This window comes from Anas acuta, chromosome Z (assembly GCF_963932015.1).
Source record: "Anas acuta chromosome Z, bAnaAcu1.1, whole genome shotgun sequence".
NCBI classification, from domain to species: Eukaryota; Metazoa; Chordata; class Aves; order Anseriformes; family Anatidae; genus Anas; species Anas acuta.
This window is the reverse complement of record NC_089017.1, coordinates 30,860,373-30,884,340: the sequence shown is the minus strand read 5'-3', so window position 1 is coordinate 30,884,340 and position 23,968 is coordinate 30,860,373. Positions and strand designations below refer to the sequence as shown.

At 37.9% G+C, this 23,968-nt stretch overlaps 1 protein-coding gene across 2 annotated transcripts in view; it reads right to left on the bottom strand.

Annotated features, from left to right (window-relative positions):
• Window positions 1-550: 550 nt before the first annotated feature.
• SH3GL2 (SH3 domain containing GRB2 like 2, endophilin A1) overlaps window positions 551-23,968 on the bottom strand; it is a 93,100-nt gene continuing 69,682 nt past the window's right edge. For both annotated transcript variants that reach the window (XM_068667054.1, XM_068667055.1), the window contains exons 2-9: window positions 18,145-18,213; window positions 15,819-15,891; window positions 11,031-11,174; window positions 9,034-9,167; window positions 8,071-8,229; window positions 6,447-6,550; window positions 4,627-4,757; window positions 551-2,054 (exon numbers count right to left, since the gene is read on the bottom strand). In XM_068667054.1, the coding sequence (XP_068523155.1) occupies window positions 1,855-2,054; window positions 4,627-4,757; window positions 6,447-6,550; window positions 8,071-8,229; window positions 9,034-9,167; window positions 11,031-11,174; window positions 15,819-15,891; window positions 18,145-18,213 (1,014 nt within the window). In that variant the 3' untranslated portion in view covers window positions 551-1,854. The remainder of the gene's footprint in view (window positions 2,055-4,626; window positions 4,758-6,446; window positions 6,551-8,070; window positions 8,230-9,033; window positions 9,168-11,030; window positions 11,175-15,818; window positions 15,892-18,144; window positions 18,214-23,968) is intronic.

Here is a 23,968-nt window from a genome sequence, read left to right as displayed (position 1 = left end):
TTAAGTGGTAATAAACTGATTTTCTCCAGGTTGAATCTGTTTGCCTGTGACAGTAACCAGTAAGCAATCTCCCCATCTTTATCTCAACTCACAAGCTTTCTCACTGTTTTCTCTCCCAACCCACTTAGGGACCGTGAGGAAGTGGTTGGATGGGTGTCTGGCTCTATGTGTACAATAAAAAGTATAAAATGAAATTAAACGCTGAATTATATAAAACAAACATAATATTACTACAAACTACTAGCATTGTAGTAAATGCTACTAGGTGTTTTTTTTTTTTTGAAAACCATCCATCTTTAATGGGAAATACCATATCTCCACAAGATTACATGCTGGTCTTTATGATGTGCTCAGTGTTCAGCGTACCCTGTTTATGAGAGCTATTATACATATGGGTTGCAATTCAGAGAAGCAATATAATAATGCAAAAAGTAACCTATATATATATAAACATTTGCAGGTCAGGTTTGAAGAAAATGCTTTCCGAAACAAAATTCTTATTAGCTCTAGTACAACAGATTCATGAGCAATAAAATAATAATACACAACATTATTCCAGTTATTCTCTCAGCATTTATTTGAAATATCAATATTTCCATGATACAGTTTATACATAAAGCAGTAGGGAATGTCATCATTTCACATCATCCAGTACTGAAGTGGCACATTCGAAGCAGTACATTAAACCTCTGAAAGAGTCTGTATAGTTTAGATAAATAGAACTCTGGATAACTAAACTTACAGAACTTTTGCAATTGTTACCAAAAGAACGCTGAGAAGCTAGGCACAGCACTGTACACACCAAGTGCAGTAAGGAGGAAAAAAAAAATGAACTAAACATATGGGGAAGTGTTTTTGCATATACAGCCACATGTCTTTAATTGCTCAACACAAAAAGAAGTAAGGTTTATTTAGTCCTCATTGAGGGCAGAATATGCACAAATGATGTTCGAAGAACACATGATAGACAGAAATAAAAGAAGGGAGGGTTGTGTTTGGTTGGATTTCTTCCCCAGTGAATGCATTTACAAAGAATATCTGGTTCTTAAGCAGCATGATTTTGTGCCAAAAATTGACAAGAAACAGTTAACACTTAAGCAGTTTTATCCCCTATCTTGCCCTCCTACTGGCATCTTGTTGAGCATGCTCAATGTTTCTGAAGGGCAAATTCATGTGGTTTGTGGTTCAAGCTTTTTATTATAGGAATCCCCTTTTTATGGTTTACAGTTTACTTCTGGATGGAAATAGGCTTTTAATAACAATCAAGAATACAAAAATGAGCATAGATCAGAAGGGCACACAGTACAGTGGTTCACTTTCTGAGAAACCAGAGGGTCTACATTTATACTGTCTCTGTGAGAATAGCAAGCCATTTTGGTCAGAAGACACAATTCTGGTTAGACAAGGTTAGACCTGTGTGAACTGTACCATAAGGAAGGGAAAGATGGAATGGCAAGAACTCTTCCCTCTTTTTGTAGAGAACTAAGATTGAAAAGTAATACAGTGGTGATAGGCATTATCTTCCCAATACCGCCTTCACTTCCTGCTACTTCACCATGAGTCATCTGTCTGGCTTGCCACTGCCTTCCCAACTCTGTCTCAGCAATAGCTCTGGTTACCACCAGGCCAGCATGGCCAAGTGACCTAACACGGTTTTGGCTCACAACACTGTGTTGGCTCAGAAGATACCACGCATCACCACTACGTAGTATGACAACACATAAACCAAAGATGCTCGGTGGGACTTGATGACTCTAACCACTGCAATTTGCACTTGTAAGGTGTAAGAAGCAGCATTTGGAAAGCAGTGGTACTGACATTACTATCTGGGTCAGAGGTGGTGAATCAGCCATTCTAATTGGGTAAAGGAACTAGAATATCGACATAATTGATAGGGAAGAAGCCTGACTGGCCATGAAGCATCCCTTCATACCAGTTTTCATCAATCTGGTTAGTAAGGGTAATAATATCACCCTCTTTAAATCCCAGCTCCCCCTCATTTTCAGGTTCAAAGTCATACAGAGCTCGGCAGCATGGCTGATCCATGTGAGCACCTGTGGAGAAGAAACAGAAAGAAACAGCATGTTTAAACTCTCAACTGTTACAGTATCCATCTAACCCTCATACTTTCTACAAATTTTGCTGTTCTGATGTAATTCATATGGTGATAACAGTCCTTTGACAGCATCTAAATTTGGACTGCTAAACTGCATTAGAAGGTAGTTTAAAGCTTTTGGCAGCCTTGACTTTTCATATGTGGTTCCTTTAGTAAATGAGACTACTAAAATAACTAACTACAGTCAAGCCCAGCCCTAAAAGAGAGGCTACTACCAGTTTGGGATCTGATTTTTATCTGTTTACAAAACATGCAAAATGAAACAAAAGCCCAAATACGTTTCCATCCTCACTGGCACAGAGGCTTTGTCTGTGTCTCAGGTAAGCAGTGAAAGGGGTATCTTGAAATGAGAGTGAAGATTTAACTATGCCTTTATTTGGAATCTTCACTGGTACAGATATACTTAAAACAATCATATATGCTTATAATTTTCCGAATTTAAAAGTGAGGTTTCCAAAGACATTTTCCCCCCATTGAAGATTGCATGACCACCAGGATAGATTTGGAACAGGTTTGAAATGGAAAGTTTTCAAATATGGTAGTTGATAAACATCATGTACACCCTTTAGAATGGCTGATAGATATTACTGTAAGTTATTAGTTAGTTTAGATTTTTATAGATTTTTAATTTGTACTAAATTAAGAAATATTCTTTTCTTCTTGCCCCACCCTCCAGCCTCCCAAGTTCCTATAGCTTCAAGCCTACCAAAAGCGTAACTGTTCCTGGTCAAAATAATTAGAATTTATCAGAACTAAAATGTATGGAACCTGCCTTCCCATAGTAAAAGTTCATGTGCTTCCAGTGGTCAGAGCAAAGTGATACATGCCATTACCCTATAATGACATTTCTAGGAATATATATTCCAGCTTTTTCATATGTAGTGGCTTCATGATGAATGGGTTTCAAATTCAGACTTTTTACATACTCATTTCAACCACTCTGTAGCTAGAAGATCTATGCTTCAGCTACATTTTTATAGATGTCAATACAGTAAGTTTTTCAAATAGAAGATTTAATTCATGAAATTCTGTAGTGAAACCTTTCATTTCTTTACATACTGCTGACTGTTTATTTTGCTGGAGAGGTAAAGTTAAAGATAAGACAGCACACATCTTTTATTTTTCGTGAAGTCTATTTTGCTGGCATTAACAAGCCTTATGATGCCTGTTTGGTATCCTCGTCTCTAGCAGCTGAAACATAAAAGACCTAGCTATGAAAGTTAAACTAGAACTAAAATTCAAACGAACATTGAAGCTCTGTGCTTTGAATGAACCATCCCAAATCTACATTAAAGAATTGTCAGAGAAGAAGGCAGTTCTCTGAAACTGATGAGAACCTCAAAAGAAAGCATACCCATTGAAGAAAACGCTAAATATTGCTCTCTGAAAAGGAAAAGGCAAATGCTTAAGAGATACAGGAATATCAGTACTACCTTTGCACAGACAAGTGTTCATGACACCACAAAAACACAAAGGAAGAAGAAAATTCTGGTGACAAGACAGGAAGACCTTTACTATGCGAGACTCAAGCCACACTTGTCAATGAGGAATCCCCAGTATACATGTAAACCCCCATCCATAGTCCTCAGTATAACCCCCCATGTCTTGCCAGCATAATGAGAAAATTACTGCTTTAGAAGGCTATGCAAGACTATTTCCAGTTGCAGGTGCCAAATGGAGATACTGTTGCTGCCTATACTTGGGAGAACAGTAAATATTCTCATCAGGATACAACAGGAAGGAAGGAAATCCTGACTAAAGATCTAACGAAAAACAACTGTCTTGCAATACAGGAAGTGCTAGCAATTGTCATTGAGATCAACCAGAACAGCTGATGTCAGGGACCAGAAAGAGGACAACCATCACTGTAACATGGAATTAACAGACCATCACTGTGAGAAACAAGTGACAAGGCTTAATATGTGCTGATATGAAATAAAGTACATTGTTAAGACAATAATGATGCATGGTCACATAAATGTTTCATCCTGCTCCCAGCTGGATGGAAAACTCACTTGACTTTGTTCTTGTTTTTAGTGATTTTTAATTTCAGGCTGCATATAATACCTGTCTTTATAGAGCAGGATAAGATTATGGAGTTTTGTAGGGTTTTAGGATTTTAGATGCTCATGGAAAACTTACAGTTGGTCTTTGGGTTTTCTAAATGAGCGTTTTGTTAAGATCTGTATTTTGAGGTGAATTTAGTATGGCAGCATCTCTTTGTGTTTCTAGTACTAAGGAAACTTTTGACCCAACGGAAGATTTAAAGCAGTGGATCCATGTTCACATGCCTGAGGATGTGAATATTTCAGAAAGAATATTGTTTTGCAACTGGACCATGTCCTTTGGTGGAATTGGTATAGCTAGTTCAAGCAGTTCACCTATACTATCACCATTCTCATTTTCCCTCACCAAAGAACTACTCTCTAGGAGGAAGCATGGAACTTCTGCATTGTAGAAAAATTCATCCAAATTTGGCTTTTCCCCCCTCACATTGTTACTGCCATTACCTGCTGGTTTGGGAGTGGTGGCATGGGATATTCCTCCATTGTGCTGAGTATTGTCACCAGTTGTGAAATCCAGGCTCATACGAGGTTTGGGCTGGTATTCTCTTTTGGGCTGAGATGATGCCTCTTTTATTCTGCCAAAACATATCAGTTGAATGTCAAGAGTTACTGTCTTGTCAATGGATGAGATGCAAGTATCTTTAATTCCAACGCTAAAGTTAACATCCATGAATCAGCCTGTCTTAAAAGTTTTGGGATTTGGAGTAATTTTTATTTAACATGTTAGTTCAAATTACCAATAACGACTTGATGCAACTGTGCTATTAAGTTATTCATTTTTCTTTTCCCTTAAGAAATAGTGTTTTGGCCAACTTCCTTTTGTCTAAGAATAACAAAGAGTTTATAATGGAGAAAAACCTGTGATATGATCTAGCAATGCTTAAAGAAGGACTGTACAAATAACTCTACCTTCATTTTTAGCTTGACTGAAACCTGTTATTTTGCTGCTACTTTTGGCAAGCCTTAACTATTCAGCTGGTTGATGCCAACTCTTGTCCTTTTGTGAGGAGACTGTGTGGGAATGTATTGACTTTTGCTGTATTGACTGCATTCATCTGTAATTTAGAATACTTGCTTCATAGAGATGCACAGCTCCAGTTTTCCTGGATTCTCAAAATAAAAATATTATGCATCATTCATGTTAATGTATTCTTTTAATTGAGAAGTCGAGAATTTCTAGGAAAGGGTACATTTTCAGATTCATAGTTAATGTTGACAGAATGAGAGCAATTTATGCAGAAGAACTTACAAAAGAAATTCTAATACCACTCAGGGAAGAATATTTGAGTCAAGACCTTTGCATTTAAAGTGCAGGTTGGTTTCTCTAACCTTCCCTAGTCTGGCCCCACAGCTGCTGTTGGCTGCACCATGATTTATGCATTGAAAAAAACTGCTTCAAACTTAACCAGTTTTGGACCTGATAACAAGAGTCTCTTCACCATCTAAAATATTATCTGTATTAGTCACTCCCCCAAAATTGATTTTCTTCTTCAGAAATATAAAACAGAAATATATTTAAAACAAAAGTAATGACGTTGTCAAAATAAACAAAAAGGCTTTGTTGTGTTTCATTCAATTACAGTTCTTTTTTTTTCAAAACAGTAAAGCTTTGAATAAAAAAACACTTAATTCTATAACTCATAATATTTCTGTGAAGGAGATACCATTTTTCACAGATTATGAACTTGAAGGTGACAGTTTTAGTGACTTCCTAAAATCTCTCCAAAAGCTCAGCATGAGCCTTGTTTCTTCAGAAAAGAAATATCTCCAAGGAAACTGTTCTTGCTTCCCAGATGCACTGTCATGCTACTCCTTCTACTTGATGAAAAAGAGAATTTAAAAGGAAAAATCTTTGCTGACCTTCTAGATTTTATGAATTTTACTCTAAGTCTTCCAATGCTTGCCAAGTCTCGTTTCCTAGAATCAAGAGTATTTTAAGGAAGTTTAAGCCTTCCATTAATCTGTAGAATGCAAAAAGGTTATCTTTTGGAACTTGCTAATTATGTGATTATGAAAACAGAGACTGTCTCACCAGGCAACTGCAAATTACGGTTTATGTGTTTTAGACATATAGATAATTCTAAGTATGACTGAGTTGAGGAAAGCATCTCAGCTCACCAAAGCTGTCAAATGTGATTTAATTGAAAGCATGTTTTTATAAACATTCTAAGTCAGTGTTACATACATTTTGCATTCTACTCATAGGTTTTCTGACTCTGTAAAACATAAAAAGCAATTCAACAAATTTAAAGGAAGTGTATTACCTGTCTTCCAGCTTAGAAGTAACTCGTTGAAGGATCTGTGTGGCCTGCTTGTGGTACTCCAGCTGGGCTTGTACAAGAGCAGAAAGCTGGCTCACTTGTTCGATCTGAGGATTGACATTAAAACATTGTATCTTAGGTCAGTACCAACACATCAGCAGTAGAAAGTAAAGACCACTTTCAGGCTGACACTGCAAAGACCTTTACTTTTCACTCAAAAAAAATCATCCATCTTTGTAGTTCATAAATAGCTACATATCAGCCTTCATGTATTACCATGTCTGTTTATGATCGGATATGGAATGGTGACTGCAACTTTTCTCTGTTGATCACCTCCATAGCCTGTTTGCACGAACAGTAGCCTACAGACCTACTTCATTCAAGAAACACTGTGAAAGTAAAAATCAGACTGTAATGAAAACATAGTACACCTTCTCTGCCCCACCCTTAGATGGACACAAAATGGTACAGAGTACAGTCATGTTTCTTATGCATTCTGGGCTGTGCAATAGACAGAAACAGGAAGATGTTACATCCTTTTGTATGTAGGGTATTTGTAGTGAAGGCAGATAGAATTCTACTTTGTGAGGGAAAAATCATCCAAAGCTCTTCTGAGGATGCTGTTCAGTTCATACATGCCCAGCAGTTCATACAACATACCTCTCAATGGTGTCATGCAGGCCAGGACTATCTAGTTATATGGGGTTGTATTTTAGTACAGATTAAAACTACAAATTCATTATACTTTCATTTTAGCACAGCTATATGTCATTTATGATACGCAAATGTTTTCATTTTTGTTATGTCCCCTCTAAAGCACTCTGGCAACAAAATGAGGTATTAAGTTACACATGAATTTAAACTTAAATCCAGTCATTTCATTCAACTGGAATATTTAAATAGAGTATCAGTTGACAAGATACCCTGTAAGACAGACTTCATCTGTAATGTTTGTTTGTTTGTTCTCATCCAGAAGTAGCAACTTTTTCTTCTCACTTTACAGTTTCAACATTACTTACAAATAGAAAATAAAGAAAACTAATAGACGCTCATTCCTCAACTAGTGTGTAAGTGAAAACTACGCTGTAAAGTCATGTTTCAGCAGTCACATTAATTTTGGCTTTTCTATTCATTACTGCATACGATTAGGGCAGAGACCATAGAGGTTGTGAGCGTATCATCTCTGACGTTTACCAATCATATCAGCAGCATACATCCTTGAACAAAAGCAATAGATCATACCCCGAAACAACAGAAAGTCAAAATCATGATTTACATTAATGTAATTCTGAATAGGAAGGTATTATGTCTTTGTAAGTAACACTGTTCAGTAAGGAAGTACAATGCTGTTATAGAGAATTGATATTCTTTATCTCACTTATTTATCAAACACCTGCTAAACTAGTCCTGCATGTGCATGCTGTACGTTAATACAGCTTCTCACTGTCTCACTGAGTCTAGCGAGGTAGGAAGTGCTTCCCCATTTTAAAGTTATAGGAAACTGTGGCATCATAGACTTATACAGGTTTTCAAGTTCTAGACTGCTTTAGATTGCCTTCACTGCTGAACAAGCATTTTTCTTTTGTTGTTAAGATTCAGCTCAAAGCATAAATGAGGGATATCTCACATCCATCTCCAGAAGGTTGAACATGCTTGACTCAGCAATTTCTTTTGATTCATCAAATTTCTCCAGTGCTTGGCGAAGCTCTTCATCAGGGAGCTTGCCCTGTCTTTTCTTCTTGTAGTCAAAATCCAGGCGCCGACCCTCCATTTTCTTTAGGTGATGCTGAAGAGCAAAAAGGAAAAAGTAAGCACAGAATAAAGGGTGTTTCCCAGCTCTCTTTAGCCAAAGGCCATCTGCATTGTAATCAGATAGTCCATGCAGATTTTCAAGTATGTGCTGTTTGCTGCATATCATTCCTTCCTGAGAGGGGAAAAACAATGATGTGGTTTTACATCTCTTTTAAGATGCTCTGCCCTCTAAATATGACAGACATTCAGCATTTAAAAAGGCCACACAGACTCCACACAGAATGGGTAACTGCAGTTGATACCTGTATAAAAGATACAAGAGTTTCTGACATTTAACTCTGATGTAGAATTATCTGAATACTATTATTTTCCCCTAGAAATTTAAGAGAAGATTGAAACAAAATCAAAAGGTTGTACATTTTTGCTTGTGTAGTAGTTTTCATGAACAAAACAACAGAGAAAATATTTTTAATCAATTTCATCAGATCACCAAAGGATCTTAATGTTATCTTTTATTAAAGATTTTCCAGTTTATTAACTGACAGAACATACGTGTCATTCTATTTAGCAGTTGCCAGGTCAAACCTCCAAAAAGTTAATGCTACCAGCCCCAGAATGAACACTTCAGGTATTTACTTTCCTTTGGAAGAATCAATGTTAGAATTTTGATCCTTCCCCTTCTAAACCATCAATGAGAGAGACAGGACTGAAAAGTAAAACTCAAATCAGATCCTCTGTAGACGAAAAGCCAGCTTTTAATTAGACAACAAAAGCATTTTGAACATTTACATATTTTGTATACACGTACAGAGTACAAATACCACATTGAGGACAATACCTGTATTTCTCTCAGGTCTTTGTCATGGAGATTCTGAAGTGGGTCAATGAAGTTTTGCTTAACTTCCATGTCTAAAGAGTCTTTGACCTCAGAAAGCTCCTTCATAGCTTCTCCCACATCTACAAGTGCTGGTCCTGAAAAAGAAGATGCCCAGTTTAACTTAAAATAACTTAGTTCCAAGCACTGTAGAATGACTCATGGAAATTTTAGTTAATATTAAGTTTTCAGCCTCAAGTTTAGGAAAGAAACAGAGATTGGCAAACCACATGAAAGGGCAACACGTATTTTACATTTCTGCAGCCTCCAACCCTGCAATATATCTGAACTTGAGAATTCATACTGCATAAGGACAGCCTGCCCCTACCCATATCTCATTGTCCATTCATTCCTCAATCTGGTGAAGAAAATATGTTAAAAAAATAATTATCTTCATTTGCTCCAGTGTTGCTGCCAGATATTAGATTGTATATAAAAATAGTTTTAATGCAAGTCTAGGTCTTCCTATTTGTATCAGAGAATGTAAAAATAGTAAACATTTACAATGTTTTTTGTTGGGGGAGCCGGTGGGAGAAAGGAATAAAAGATTCTTTTGAAGAAACTCTCTAGTTCCTACCCTTAAACAAGTTCTTATAACTTAGTGAGAACTAGCTGCCTGAATTTCTGAGATCTCCTCCAAGATCACTTGATGTCCAAAAAAGTTACTGTTCTATTTTATGTCCTCTATATGGAAACAAAAGAAGCTCAAAAATATTCTCTGGTTTGAGATGTAGAATGGTGGAAGAAAATCTACTTTCCTTTCAAGAACAGAAAGGGTCTGAAAACTTAAAAATGAAAGGGATCAGAAGGAGCTTTGTCTCCCAAACAGGGGATGCCAGCAATGCAAGGCAAAATTAGAGAGCCTGCCAGACCTGGATGACAAACAGCCATAATAGCTCCTATTAGTTAAGAATGTGAAAATAATTGCCATATCTATTCTGCTGTGTACTAATGCAATCATCAGAGAATACAGAGCAATTTGCACAAATTAAATTCTATTAGTTCTTCATTTTCACTTTGAAAATATATTTGAAATTCAGCAAGTGAGAGGCAACAAATAAAAAAATAATTCAATAGTGTTTAGTACAAACCAGCCTACATTTGCCAAGCTAGTCAATTACTAGTCAACAAACAAGTACCTTCTCCATTGCTCACGTCTTTATGCCAGGAACAAAGGAACAACATGCTATGAAGATTCAAAAAAGAAACAGAATTTTCAGGGTCTTATTTGAATGTTTGGGGTGTTGACATATAAAAATAGCCAACAGAGCAGCTCACACAATTAGGACACAAAGGATCCTGCTATGAATGTTACCTCTTTTACTTAGACCTCCAGCGTTAAAGAATGTAATGTAAAATCTTGGTTTAACATTTCTAACTCAGGAAGTTGTAAATTCATCTGGGGCTTGGTGGGGAGAAGGATTTTACAGGCAAAACAGGAGTATGCACTAGTGCCTTAAATGCATAAGCTGGCCAGAAAAAAGGCCAAAATGCAAGGAATGAAGATTTTCAGTAACGGCTTTTAAAAAATTGATTATCCTTAATTCCTTGCCTGTAATAAAGACAGTAACATTAATTCTGAGGTTAAAAGGTTCTTATTGTATGCACAGATAGATAATAATACCATTTCTGAACACGTATATCTTCCACCACAACAAAGTCCCTTTAGCATAATCAATGACAGAGTCTAAAGCCTATATGGGTATGGTTCCAAATTAAAACAATTTGACTTCCAGCTCTGAGAGAAAAGTCTCTTGTTCAAATCTGCAAAAGATACTGGATCTACATCATCTCAGCAGCCCTAAACTGACCTCAAGGGTTAAGACTGATGAAGCCGAACTCTCACATTTTTTGCAGAATTTATTTCTTTATAAGAGCACAAGACTCCGATAATGAAAGAAATATTAAATTTTGTTACCATTTTTATTTCAGTATAATAGAAAAGGAATTAATCAAATTACCAAAGTTGCATTCTTCTCCAAGTTCGCGGCCAAATTTCAGCATTGCATCTGCCAGCAAGGCTTCAGCCTGTGGGTAACCTGGTCCCTTTTCCTGGCCTCGAATTTTTGACATAGTGTTGATCATGCTGAGTTTAGCTCTGGAAGCTGAAAAAGGAAAGTGACAGAGGTTACAAACACAAAACAGTTTGAGTATGCAGCCTCTGTTCTGAACTTCAAATCAAAACCTCCCTTGAAATGACTCAGACAGAAGAAAGGCCATGAACATTTTCAAGACACAATGTTTGATGTGCTACAACTCAGGAGAAAAATCTTTAAGCTATCCCCAAATTATTAAACTTAGAATCCCTGGCTAGCAGACAGATAGCAGACTGAGTCAGCCTTCCTATCAAGGACAAGTCGAGACTCTCAAGATTAAACTTTTGAAACCTCAAATGTTTACGTTTGACAGTTTTTCACCTGTGGAGTATGAAATAAAAACTTTGTTCTCAAATGATCAACAATCTTTGAAAAAAAAATTATTTTTTAAAGAGAATTTTGGAAAACTCCTACTTCAATATGTTTTTGACTGTACTTAGTTTAGTTCAAATACACAATTGCAGATCAGAAGAAAGCACATAATTATCATAATTGATGAAAACAAAGCCAGCAAAAATAAACTAAATAATTTTCTTGATGATGTGCTTTAAAGTGATTTTTTTGCAACTACAATATGTGAATGGCCTGCAGAGATTGAATTAAGTAATTGCATTTTACTTCTAATTTTGCCAGCACAGCTGACTCAGAGTATGTGTCTCTACCTCCACTATTGCATGTGCTACAGGACGGCAGCTGTGAATGCCTCTACCTTCCTCCATGCAAAGATTCAATTTTGGCAGTTGCTCGTATGAGTTAGCATTTCTGTGGACAAAACATCAGTAGCTAACATCATTGTTCAACACGCAGCCTTGCACACGTTTCTGTAAGAAGAAAACATCAGCATGTTGCAGTCAACAAGTGTTTGCTCTTAATTTACTGCTGAATAGTATATATCAAGAGATGTTTTTCGTTGCTGAATATATTTCACTTTGTGGCATATGCACAGACATAGATGTCCAAACAAAGGAAACTCAGGCAAATGTCATTGTACTTATTTTGCCTGGGAAGCAGCTATGAAAAGGTAACATGTTTTTAATCTATAGTAACCATATTTTTGTAAGCTTTCTCACTGCCCTTCAGTGCCATCAGATCATGCCTTTCTGCACTTGGAATTTTTTGATGCCGTGTGTTGCTACCCATTACAAAACTACATTCAGCTGACTAGCTGACTGTTCTGTATAAGAATCTGCATTTTAATGAAGTGTGTGGCCTTTAAAAATGGCATTGAAAGCATGGTTGAAAAGGGAAAATACAGAAGCACAAAAGGAAACCCAGGCACAAACAAAATCAGTAGGCCAAGAAATGGAAACAGAGAAATAGAGGCAGCAAGCTGAATTAAAACAGGAACAAATGGGAATACTTTCAGAAATTAAAACAAAAACAAAAGAGGGAATTTTAAAAAAAAACAACTGTGGTTATATTCTAGAAAGGCTGGCAAGAGTAAAAAGAAAAAAGTATAGGAAAGAATGTAATAGATGAAAGAACAATAAGGGAAGGATTAAGAAGAGGAGAGAAGCAAGCATGAAATATTCATGCTTCAGTGATTCATCTATTTATTGTAAGTGTTAGATTTGTTTTCTACAGTTAACTTTATCGGAAATTTAAATTACCAAATCATACTGCTTTAGTATAAAATCTTAGAATACATCTACCAGTGTCTTCTTTCCACTTTCCTTCTTTTAAAGTTGATTCCAGTAACTTCCAGGGGAGCTGAGGTAGGCTTGTGCTCAGTCAGTCTGAAAATCCCATCCTGACCCATTTCAATTCTATTGCTTTTGCTGTGCTAGTGCCACGTATTTTCTTTTCTAAGTTATGTCTCAACCTGAGTGAAGACAGGCCGAGACGTACAAAGCACCACATGGTGGTGATCTGAATGCTTGATTCTTTTCCCAGTTTCCTCATTTGCATTGATTTCCCTGCTGTCACTTATGATTCACCTTAATAGCAAGTGTTAACAGACCCATGGTGAAAAATAATTCTTTATTCTGTCTTTATGCTCATTATTTCTACTTTAAATCATGTTCATCTTTCATCTCTTTCTTCAAATTACATGTACATCTTCATGGAAAGTCTCCAAGCCTTCATCATATTTAATTTTAGTCATTTTTCAAGTGGCCTTCCTTTTTTTTTTTTTGTTTTTGTCATAATTGGGAAGTCTACAAAGCTTTTTCCTTTACAGTAACCTCAGCCCAACATCCCTTTCAATAATTTCACCTTTGTCATTAAAATTCTTCTTTTTCCGTTTAATTTCTTTTCCCCTCTTTTCCTTCTACTATCAGTTCACTAACTGTTTATTGAAGTTGGTCAACAGCGCTTCCTTCATTTGTCGATCACACAAAATACCATGAAGGTAGTCGCCCCCTCATACTGCTGTATGTTGTCATACAAAGATAAGGCTGTTTTCAGGGCATATCCTACTTATCAAGGAGTGTGCAGTGCACTCCAAACCTATGAAAATCAGGTAAACTTCTATAGAAAAGCATATTGATTTCAATTTTTTTTTTCATTAATTTTCCCTCCACTTTTGAATTTAATGTCCCTGTTTCTTATTAAAAACAACAACAACAACAAATGAAATGATGGAAATAGGTAGTTTGGGTGCCTCAAATACTATTTTGGCAAATAGTAATATAGTTATATGGAAATAATCTTTTTTCTTTTATTAAGAACAATGTCATTTTTCCATGTAATTCGTATCACTATAAAGAAGCCCTTTTGCAATCAGCATAAACCAATCCAAGATTAGGTGAGAGCTACAAGAGGTAGTCCTCCTTTGCGCTTACTCCATCTGCTACCTCTGCCCAGCTGGCAAATAATGTGATCTCATTTGTTATGCAAAAAAAAAAAAAAAAGAAAAAAAGTAAATCCTTCAGTGTCTATTACCATTTTAATCTTCAGATGTTACTCACATACTCCACAAGCAAATGAAAAAAATGTGCAGCTGGGGTATGGGAACTGCTCCTTCCTGGAGCAGTGCAATCTTAAAACAGCCTCAGGTGCCTGAAATCACACCCTGAGCTACTTCCAGACATTTTGCTCTCTGCTGTTACAGCGAGCCTCTTTTGTGATTCACAGCAATCATAATCACTCAGATGTGTCAGGAAGGCAAACTAGAGAAGCACAGAAGAGCCAAAACTTATTACTCAGTCTATATGATGTTGCACAACAGCAGCTTGACTGTAGTTAACAATTTTATCACTAGCCCCATAATGTTTGTCAATCCTATTGCTTTTCCTGCAGAGTGCTTGTTGATGATGAGCAATGTAGCTGTGGACTCAAGTCATAAACATTATTCCATCTGTTGGCATAGAAACCGTTTTAGTCATTATTTTCTCTTTAACAGTTCTTGTAAATATTCTTCCTCCTTTTATCAATCCACTGGCAGCATCATCTGATTATCCTTCTTTTTTCTGTGATCTAACATACAAATGTCACCAATTAAGCTATACCAGCAATGGTCCTTCAGTCTACCACACTGGCAATACAATATTTCACACTAGTTTGAATTTTTTTCCAGCTATAAAGAGACACTGAATGAATGAATTTTCTCTGTACTTCCATAAAACTCTAAGGCACTAATAGTAGGTACACAGACTAATTTTACTTTCACGTTAACTCTTCACTTGCATAACTCCATTGATGCCACCAGTGAAGCTGGCATTGACTCAAAACCCTTACATTCCTAGATCACTATGGAAATATTTAAGTAATTGAATTTTATGGTATACCAGTGACCACAACAGCTCCAGATCACCCCTCCTTGTCAGAATCCTTCAGCAAGAGAGTTGCATGCAGCTCTCCATCAGCCCACTCTAAAAGACTTTCTTTCCTCTCGCCATGGAAACCAGCCATTCATTTATGTTCTGAAGGTCCAATTTAGTGATCTTTCATTAGGTCTGTTAACCTGCGTTTTTCACCAGTTCAGCATGAGCAGCTCTTTTGCATCCCTCCATTTGTAGTTATGAGGATGTGAAATTGCTAGAGGAGCAGGTAAAGAATGTTATTTCTTTTCCTGTGCTCTGGAGGAAGCTGCTTCACACCTTCGTCTGTCTTCCCAAGGTCTGAAAGGACTGCCCAACCCTTTTCCTTCACACAATAGAATGACTGGGACCACAGAAGAAAGAAGTGCCACACGCAGGCACCCCTGCCGTGCCTGATCCTGATTCCCACCCACGGGTGATGGCCAGCCTCTGCCTGTCTCCCTCCCAGGGAGACAGCAAGGGCTGGGGCTGCCCCAGTGCCCCCAGCTGGCAGGGGTGGTGGGATGGCTCTGAGTGAGAGGCCCTGCTCTGCTATCCCTGTGCAGAACCTGCAGCCACCTCCAGCCCCCAGGGAGCCCCCACCCTCACACCGCCACCATGCAGATGCTTGCGTGCAAACACACAATTTCTAAGCACATGCTGCCTTTTATTTTTACCTGAAAGAAGAACACCAAAAATAAAACAAGTCACTCAAAACCATCTTTCATTCTCACCGATAGCCTAACACAGAAGCCTGTATTCATTTCTGCCTTTTCACTCCACAGTCACTTCACTGACTCTGCATTAATCTCAGCTGCATCAGTAAGGATGTGATCTGTCAGACAACACTGGTGAGAAAAAGAGTATTTTCAAAAAGTGCTCCAAGTACTGTGAGATTGTGCAATTATATTACCTGGATTGGGCTGAAGATATTCTATTGTCTTCGCCATTATTTCCATAACTGCCCTGCTGGTAACATCCACTTTCTAAAGGACAGGAAGTTAAACAAAAAGAAACATGAAAAGAGATGTCAGACATGCGCAATATGTGTTTCAGTCTTCTTTTTGTTCTTATGAATTAACTATTCTTATTTTAATTTTGTGTGCCTGAGCATAGCTGTTGAGTAAATCCAGCTCTGCTTCCAGCATGGTGATAATGCCTGGAAAAATACCAAAACACGAGTCCATCATTACTGCTTGTAGCAGAATCACTCTTAAGTGAGGCCATTAGTACAGAATACCTCAGGATGTATAGGGAATTTGATACAATTCATTGCAATTGACTGATGTTCTGCATCACCCCAGGAAGTGTCCACAACAGGGATATCTTTTTGATACAAATGTCATTGAAACCTGTTTGAAGAATTAGTAACCTTTGGTTCCTTCGTAGCTGGCAAACCAAGAGAAAAGCAGATGCCAATCAAAACCAAACACCAGTAATAAAATGCACTGACTACATTTTTCAGAGCGAATTCTGGTAAAATTCAGATAGGGAAGCCAAAGTATTCCTTGCCATCTGATTTCAAGAAAATTATCAGCTTGAAGGCATTGGCCATTTATTTCCTCTGGATCACTCCATGAAGAAGTATTTTGTATTTACGAATTTAAAATAAAGCAACAATTCAGAACTATTATTACTCTCTTTTACTGTAGTAGGAATTCTTGCTTTCTTAAGAAGTATTCTGTATCGTCTTCCTAAATTGCTTATAGTGAAATATACAACTATTCTATCTCTTAGAATCAGAACTCAAATTAAAAAATGCTGCTTTGGCAGATTTGGGGATCCCTGTAATGTGTTCTGTACTCTGCATTTACGAAGACACATTGCTTATCTCTGCAGGTAGCTTGTGTCCCACAGAGTGAACTTCTTTACCATAATGGCAAGTTCCTATTTTAAAAAAGAACACCTGAGATAAGTTGTTTGCAACATGCTGTGACTGACCTCTTTCCTGTTTTGTATGGCCATTGCCATCTGCCAGGCCTTGCTCTACTCTTTACACAAAGAAGCAGTAGAGGTCTGCCTGCCCTGGGTGAACCAAGTAGCTGAACTGCCTGGTAGGGAGCCCAGAAATGGCTAGAAGGTTGCAGAGAGTGGGGGCGAGGGAACAGAAGGCCATGGGCAGGCAGAAGGAGCGTGTCCTCTGCCTACAGAAAAGCTGGCAATCAACATAGGGCCAGGAGGAGAGCAGGGAGGCAGCTGATGAGCTTTCTGTTCTCTTCTCAGCTCTCAATGCGCTCATCTTCTGGGCTGCCAACCCATGCCACCCACAAGCATATGTGGGACCCAGCCGTGGCTGTTGCTCTGTCCTACTTCCAGCTCTAAACCTAGAATCAGTTTTCTGAATTTTCTTTAACAATTTCCAGTTTGGATGGCACTGCTTAAACCTGTGGCACATTCAAAGGGAAACTGGGGGAAGTGAGAAATCAGAAGTGAGAAATCACTTCTGTAATATCTCCACTGCGTGAAGAAGTGCAAAGGATACGCCCTTCTCCATTATTTTCCATCCAATGTTTATTTCCCATTTCCCTACAAAACTGTGCAAATAAATAGCTTCTGGTTCTCTTGGCTGGTATCAGATACACATCCTACAAATCACCTAGCAGTAACTAATGTTAAAACACTTGATGGTAACTTTAAAAGCTGAAGTTAGAAAAAACCTGCCACCACATTCTTTTTCAGCTAACATATTCATACTACTACACATATCTTGGGCTCTTCTTTCCATGAAAACACTTGGTGCTACCACTGCCAGCCTCACTGAGCAGTCCATTGGGGGAAATTATTCCCCATTTTCCTGAAGCATTTTGTCATTGGAGGCTGCCTAACTCTGAACCTGTGAGTGAATAACCAAGTTACCCCCCTTCCTCAGACAGCTCTTGTTCCTCTCAACTGATGCTCAAGGACCTGAGAATTACAGGCACCCTCTGCCACTGGAGACATACTTGTAGACAGACTCCCTCAGCTTACAGGGATCTTCCACAGTAATTTAACTGAAGGTAATTTGTAGCTGGCATCAGCCTTAATCCCTGAATGAAATATTGGCAGTATAAAGAGTGCCATACATTACTTATTCCTCAGTCACAAGATAAAATAGGATAAGAATCCAAAAATTTAATCCTGACAAATAAAAGTCCAGTCTTTCAAAATTACTCAAATGGGGACAAAAGCTTTGAAAATCCTGTCCTAGAAAGGAAAAAAGAATGGTAACAGTGAATGTACATAGCTGCATTTAGACTTACCCTTTCCATTTCTTTGAAGTCATCATCTAGCTTGGTTCCTTCTGCACCTCCTACTTTTTCACTCACTTTCTGCAGTTTTTTAAAAAAAAAAAGAAAAAAAACATTCAGCAATAACATCAATTTTGGCCACCATGTTTCTCTGGGGAAGCGTTGTTGTTTTTTTTTTTTCCACAAGTTGGTAAAACATTCAAACAAACAAACAAACAAAAAAACCCTATTGCATAAGTCTCGCAGACCCAGTCTTCTGCTGCTAACAGAAGACATCCATACCATCACATCTTTGCACTATCACACCCTTATTCTTCTCTGGGATGGAGGTCCGTATCTTCAACTTATCTAGCAACTAATCAATGACAAAACTGTATTCAGCAGACAAATATCCGTGGTCATGTGTGCTGGTGAAAAAGGAAGTGACTTGACAGAATCACAGGAATCACAGTATGAAAAACTTTCTCATCAGAGATGAAAAATGTCCAGTACATATCAATTCAACACCAAGGATAATAATCACATATAAGCACATAGCAAGAAGCTCCCAAGCCACGACTCCAGCCACACAGAAGGCAACAGGCCTCCACGCCCTTGAGCTCTCAGAAACATATTGACTAAAGCCACAACTAGACCTTCTACATTAAAATTCAAGTTTATAAATAAAAGTTTATAAAAAAATATAAATATTATAAATATGTTAAAATACATAAATATACATACGTATTCACAACATACAATAGCTTGAGGATCACATGAATTTAACCCTGAAGAAGGATCAAGGGGACCTCAGGGAAGTATTCCAGTACTCAAAGTGGACTCCAGGAAATCTGGACAACAACTCAGCCTTCACAAGAAGCCACAAGGAGAAGACAAAGCACAGCGGGTACAGGTTGCACTTGTAAAGGTTTCATGTTCAAATAAAATATTTTTTTTACAGTGAGAACACTCAATCACTGTAAAAACCTCCCCAGGGACTTGGCAGAATGAATCCCCATTACTGGAGGTTTTCAAGATGCAACTGGACAGGGCTCCCTTTTCCCACAGAAGATCTGACTTGATAATTTTTCAAGTTCCCTTCCAACCTGGGCTGTTCTCTATCATTCTATGTAGAATACCTAGCTGACAGAACAATTAGGAATTAAAAACCAAACAAAAAAGTGAATGCTGGTGTCATGTTTTTAGCAAATATTCTTTTTTTATATAAAAGTCTCATTTGGAAAGCAAATTGGAAAATGACATGATGCTACCAACAGCACCCTGGCTTGTATCAGAAACAGTGGAGCGAACAGTACTAGGGAAGCGATTGTCACTCTGTACTTGGCTCTGGTGAGGCTGCACTGTGTTCAGTTTTGGGTCCCTCGTTTAGTGTTCTAGTAGACGAAATGCTCAGCATGAGCCAGCAGTGTGCACTTGCAGCCCAGAAGGCCAACTGCATCCTGGGTTGCATCAGTAGAGGGGTGGTCAGCAGGTGGAGGGAGGTGATTATCCCCCTCTGCTCTCCCCACCTGGAGTGCTGCATCCAGGTCGGGGGCCCCCAGCACAACAAAAATGTAGGTCTGTTAGAGTGCGTCCAGAGGAGGGCCACGAAGGTTATCAGAGGGCTGGAGCACCTCTCCTGTGAGGAAACGCTGAGAGAGCTGGGGATGTTCGGCCTAAAGAGAAGGCTCTGGGGTGACCTCATTGCAGCTTTTCAATACTTAAAGGGGTCTTATATAAAAAATGGAGAGCAAATTTTTTTCTCAGTCAGATAATGGCAAGTTTTAAACCAGAAGAGGGAAGATTTAGATTAGAGGTTATGAGGAAATTCTTCAGTCAGAGGGTGGAGAGGCACTGACACAGGTTTGCCCAGAGAGTTTGTAGATGTAGTCTTCGTTAGACTGTTTTAACTATGTATAAGTACTGATTTCAGTGACTCCTGCAATAAACAAGCAGAAATTAAAGAAAAATTGCACCTTTTTTTCCCTCTTAGTTTCAACCCATGTTAACTCATCCATTATCTTTCTTTCACAATATAGAGAAGGACAACCCACAGCCTGCCAAATACCTGCTACTAATAAAATCCAGGCATCTGATTTCATATTCACCACAGTTCACTCCTACAAAGCTGCAAGCGCAGCACAGCCAAGCACTTATTAATGGAGACTATTAGGTCTGGAATAGAAACTAGCTAACTAGCTATCAGTTCTGTTTGTTTTCTGACAGCTCTTTGGAAGTAAGTATCAAAAATTGTGCATTAATGATTAATGATACATCAACACTACACAGAGCTTAAAAAAAAAAAAAAAGAAAGAAAAAGAAAGAAAAAGAGAGTTATCCATTTCTTCCCATACAAAATAGATGTCCAAATCACACAGACACTTTCCTGTCATTAATTTGAATGTAGAAGATGAGTTTGTATGGTCTGTATTACTGAATTTATACTTTAAAGAGATCAGTGAGGCACCACAAAAAGTCACAGATTTCAAAGTCTGTGCTGTTAGGAATAGTTATACTGTGGACAGTAGGTTGATTCAACGTCCTAAAAGATACTATTCATATGCAGATTCTGTGAAAAAATGTAACAAAGAAAGAATAAATGCCACAAGTTTTCTTCATCAATCCATGAATGAATCTTCTGCAAATTGACCTCCTACTACAGCTAAGATGGCAAAATCTGCATAGGAGCTGTCTAACAACAAAGATTTCAGGTCCCTGGAAACAACTGCAAAGATGCTAGCACTTAAATATTCAAAGCAAATTTTGAATAAATGAGGTCCATCTCTTAAGGATACAAAGTAAACAAAGGTAATTATTCCAGCCTCTTCTAGTTGCAGCTCTTCTTGTACTTCTAACACCTTAGGTTCTCTTCATAGCTGATGAGGTTTTGCAGACATGTCTTATCATCCCCAAAGATTCCCTGAAGATCTCATCTCACATCTACAAACCTTAGCAATTGCTCTTTCCCTTCATATTCATCATTACTCTAGCTGGGGAATACATGACACTTAACCATGCAGCCCTGTAGTCAGCTGAAGTGACCACTGTCGGGTCAAGTTAAAAAGGCAGTTCACTCTTCTATTCTCAGCATGCTTTACATTTTTGGTCACTCTGTCAATATTAGTTTCACAATCAGCATTAAGAGTCACTCATTTAAGGTGACAAACAAAAGAACCATGTTCTACACATCAAAATGTATTTGTACAGTTCTGGGTCAAGCGCTGTTACAGACAACAGGGATGAGTCACAGGAGGGAGACAAAACATTGAGCCTTTAGTCTTTCTGGAGTGGTGTGACTCTTCTCTCATGGCAAGTTACATCACAAACCTTCAGAAAGTACCTTCACCTCCATTATCCAGACAAAAATCTAATTTGCAGAAGTGCTGACAGTCCACAGGAAAAGAACAACTGAACCACCATCATATCTGAAGACTTAAATGCTACTTATTCTTGAAAGGCTACAGGCACTCAGCAGCCAGAGATAAGCAATCAAATTAAGGATTCAAATTTAAAGGAAAAAAAAATATTTTTTTTTTTTTCCCCTTAGGGCAGAAGGGGGCAATCTACTCAGAGGAGAATATTAAGACCCCATTTCAAGGGCATCATCAAAGGTGGTCCTGTGGCAGCTGTGGGCCTGAGAAAGGAAACTGAAACATTTCCAACTTAAACCACATCTATGTCATCACTGTATTGATTAATTTAGAGATATTCCTTAGCCTGTTTATATCCATCCTTCTAATCAATTGTTAAAGCATTGTTAAGGCATTTAATTGTGGCTGGTCCTTCCACTGTTCTCTAAGATCATCAGATTTGATTATCATAGGTCAGAAATCTAGAGCAGCTTACATCAGCTGAGGATCTGCTTGTGCCAAAGATTCAGAAGCAGTCAGAAAAATCCCCAGCTACAAACAGCAAGAAAACTAAATTCTCTTTTGCTCTGTCATTTAAGTCAAGATTTCAACACTTTGTTTCTTATTTACAATGGAATGAAGAGTAGGCCCTTGAAGTTGTCTTTACCACATTTCCTCCTAAACCAGTCATCCTATGGAAGAAACAAGACCTAATCTGATATCAGGGCAATAGTGTTTAGTTATTTTCTGATCATGCTGTCTCTTTCTAATTTTGATTACTTATTCCATCTTGTCTCCAAAAAACCTTTGCAATAAGACTATCATAAAAATATAAATTTATTTTTGTGAAAAAAGGCAGGTTCAACAAACAAGCATTATCTAAGTGTGGGGAAAATATGAAGTTTTTTTTGTTTTTTGTTTTTTTTTTTTTTTTTATGCATTGAAGATATGCAGAACTTGGAGAACCTGGAGAACTTGCAGAACCTGGACATCAGGAAGGGGTTCTTCACAGAGAGAGTGGTTGCACACTGGAACAGGCTCCCCAGGGAAGTGGTCACTGCACCGAGCCTGACTGAATTTAAGAAGAGATTGGACTGTGCACTTAGTCACATGGTCTGAACTTGGGTAGACCTGTGCGGTGTCAAGAGTTGGACTTGATGATCCTTGAGGGTCCCTTCCAACTCAGGATATTCTATGATTCTATGATTCTAACTTTCCTACATCTAAAAGTGTCATGTTTTAAAGTCAGGATCTTTAGATTTTACATAACTGAAAAAAAAAAAGTGCTGTGTGCACAGTCCAATTGTTTGAAGATCCCATCTCCACTCAGGTAGAATATTAAGTTTACATCCGATGGTAAGAATGGTTTTGATACATACAGCAAAGGTGGCATGACAATATTAAGCCTTTTTTTTTTTTCCCAATAGATAATTTTTTAAGGCAGTTTTGTGGTAGATGCTGACAGGACTTGGAATATGAGCCATTGTAACAGCAGTGTGGTTTGGTAGATTTGGTATATGGAGTTCTCGTGAAACAGGAAAACAGGTCTTGGCTATGGAACCATTGATTTTGTTTTCATACAGCTATGCAAATCACCTGTTTTGTATTGCTGTGTCACATGCAGTACGTTGTACAGGGCAAAAAAAAATATTGTGCAGTCTCTATGAATATCCTGAGAATTCCCATTATCTTTTCTAGAATACACTGACAATTACTTGTACAACATCCCATAAAGCCATTTTTTAACTAGTAATGATACAAATCTGACAGTCATCTCTCACTACTCACAAGCTTTTAACTTAAATCAAATGTGCATTAGGTTGCTATTCCATGAGAATTATGTTCTTCAATAGCATGACGCTGCATCCTATTAGAGTGCTTTCGGAGCAATTCAAACAGATGCTACAAGAAAATCTTGCATGGCAGTGTATGTCACTATACAAACTTGACAATGTAGCAAAATCAGCATCAAACCACAAGAGTAGTCACCTGAGTCTGCAGCTCTCCTAGTTTTGTGAAATACAGTAATGAAAGGAGGTTAGAAATGCAAGACAAAAAACAACAATACCCTCTGTAGTTCATGCTTATTAAATACAAGTCACACTGTTGATGTCTCACTCCTTAGTACATGTTCTACAGGTTCCTCCATGCCATTTTTGCCTCTTTTACCTGTCTCTACAAGGTTTCATGTTCTGGGAGCACAGTGACAGAAGTATATTCAAGTTTGTTAAGGATTTTCAAACAGGCTCTAATATGTTGTGATGCTTTGTTAGCATTGCAAATAGATAAAAGACATAGCTGGCTTGCAAAAGAAAGTAGTGAAAAATACACATTTTAATGGGAAGAAGTCTGTGTACACATGGTGAAGGTTTGCCAACACTGCAGGCTTCTCAGAAGGAGAAAAAAGAACATTTATAAAAAGCACAGTCTCTAATGAAGATTTTTTTATTTATTTATTCTGTCGCTTCCCATTCTGTCACTTCACACTTGCAGGCTATTTTTTCTGC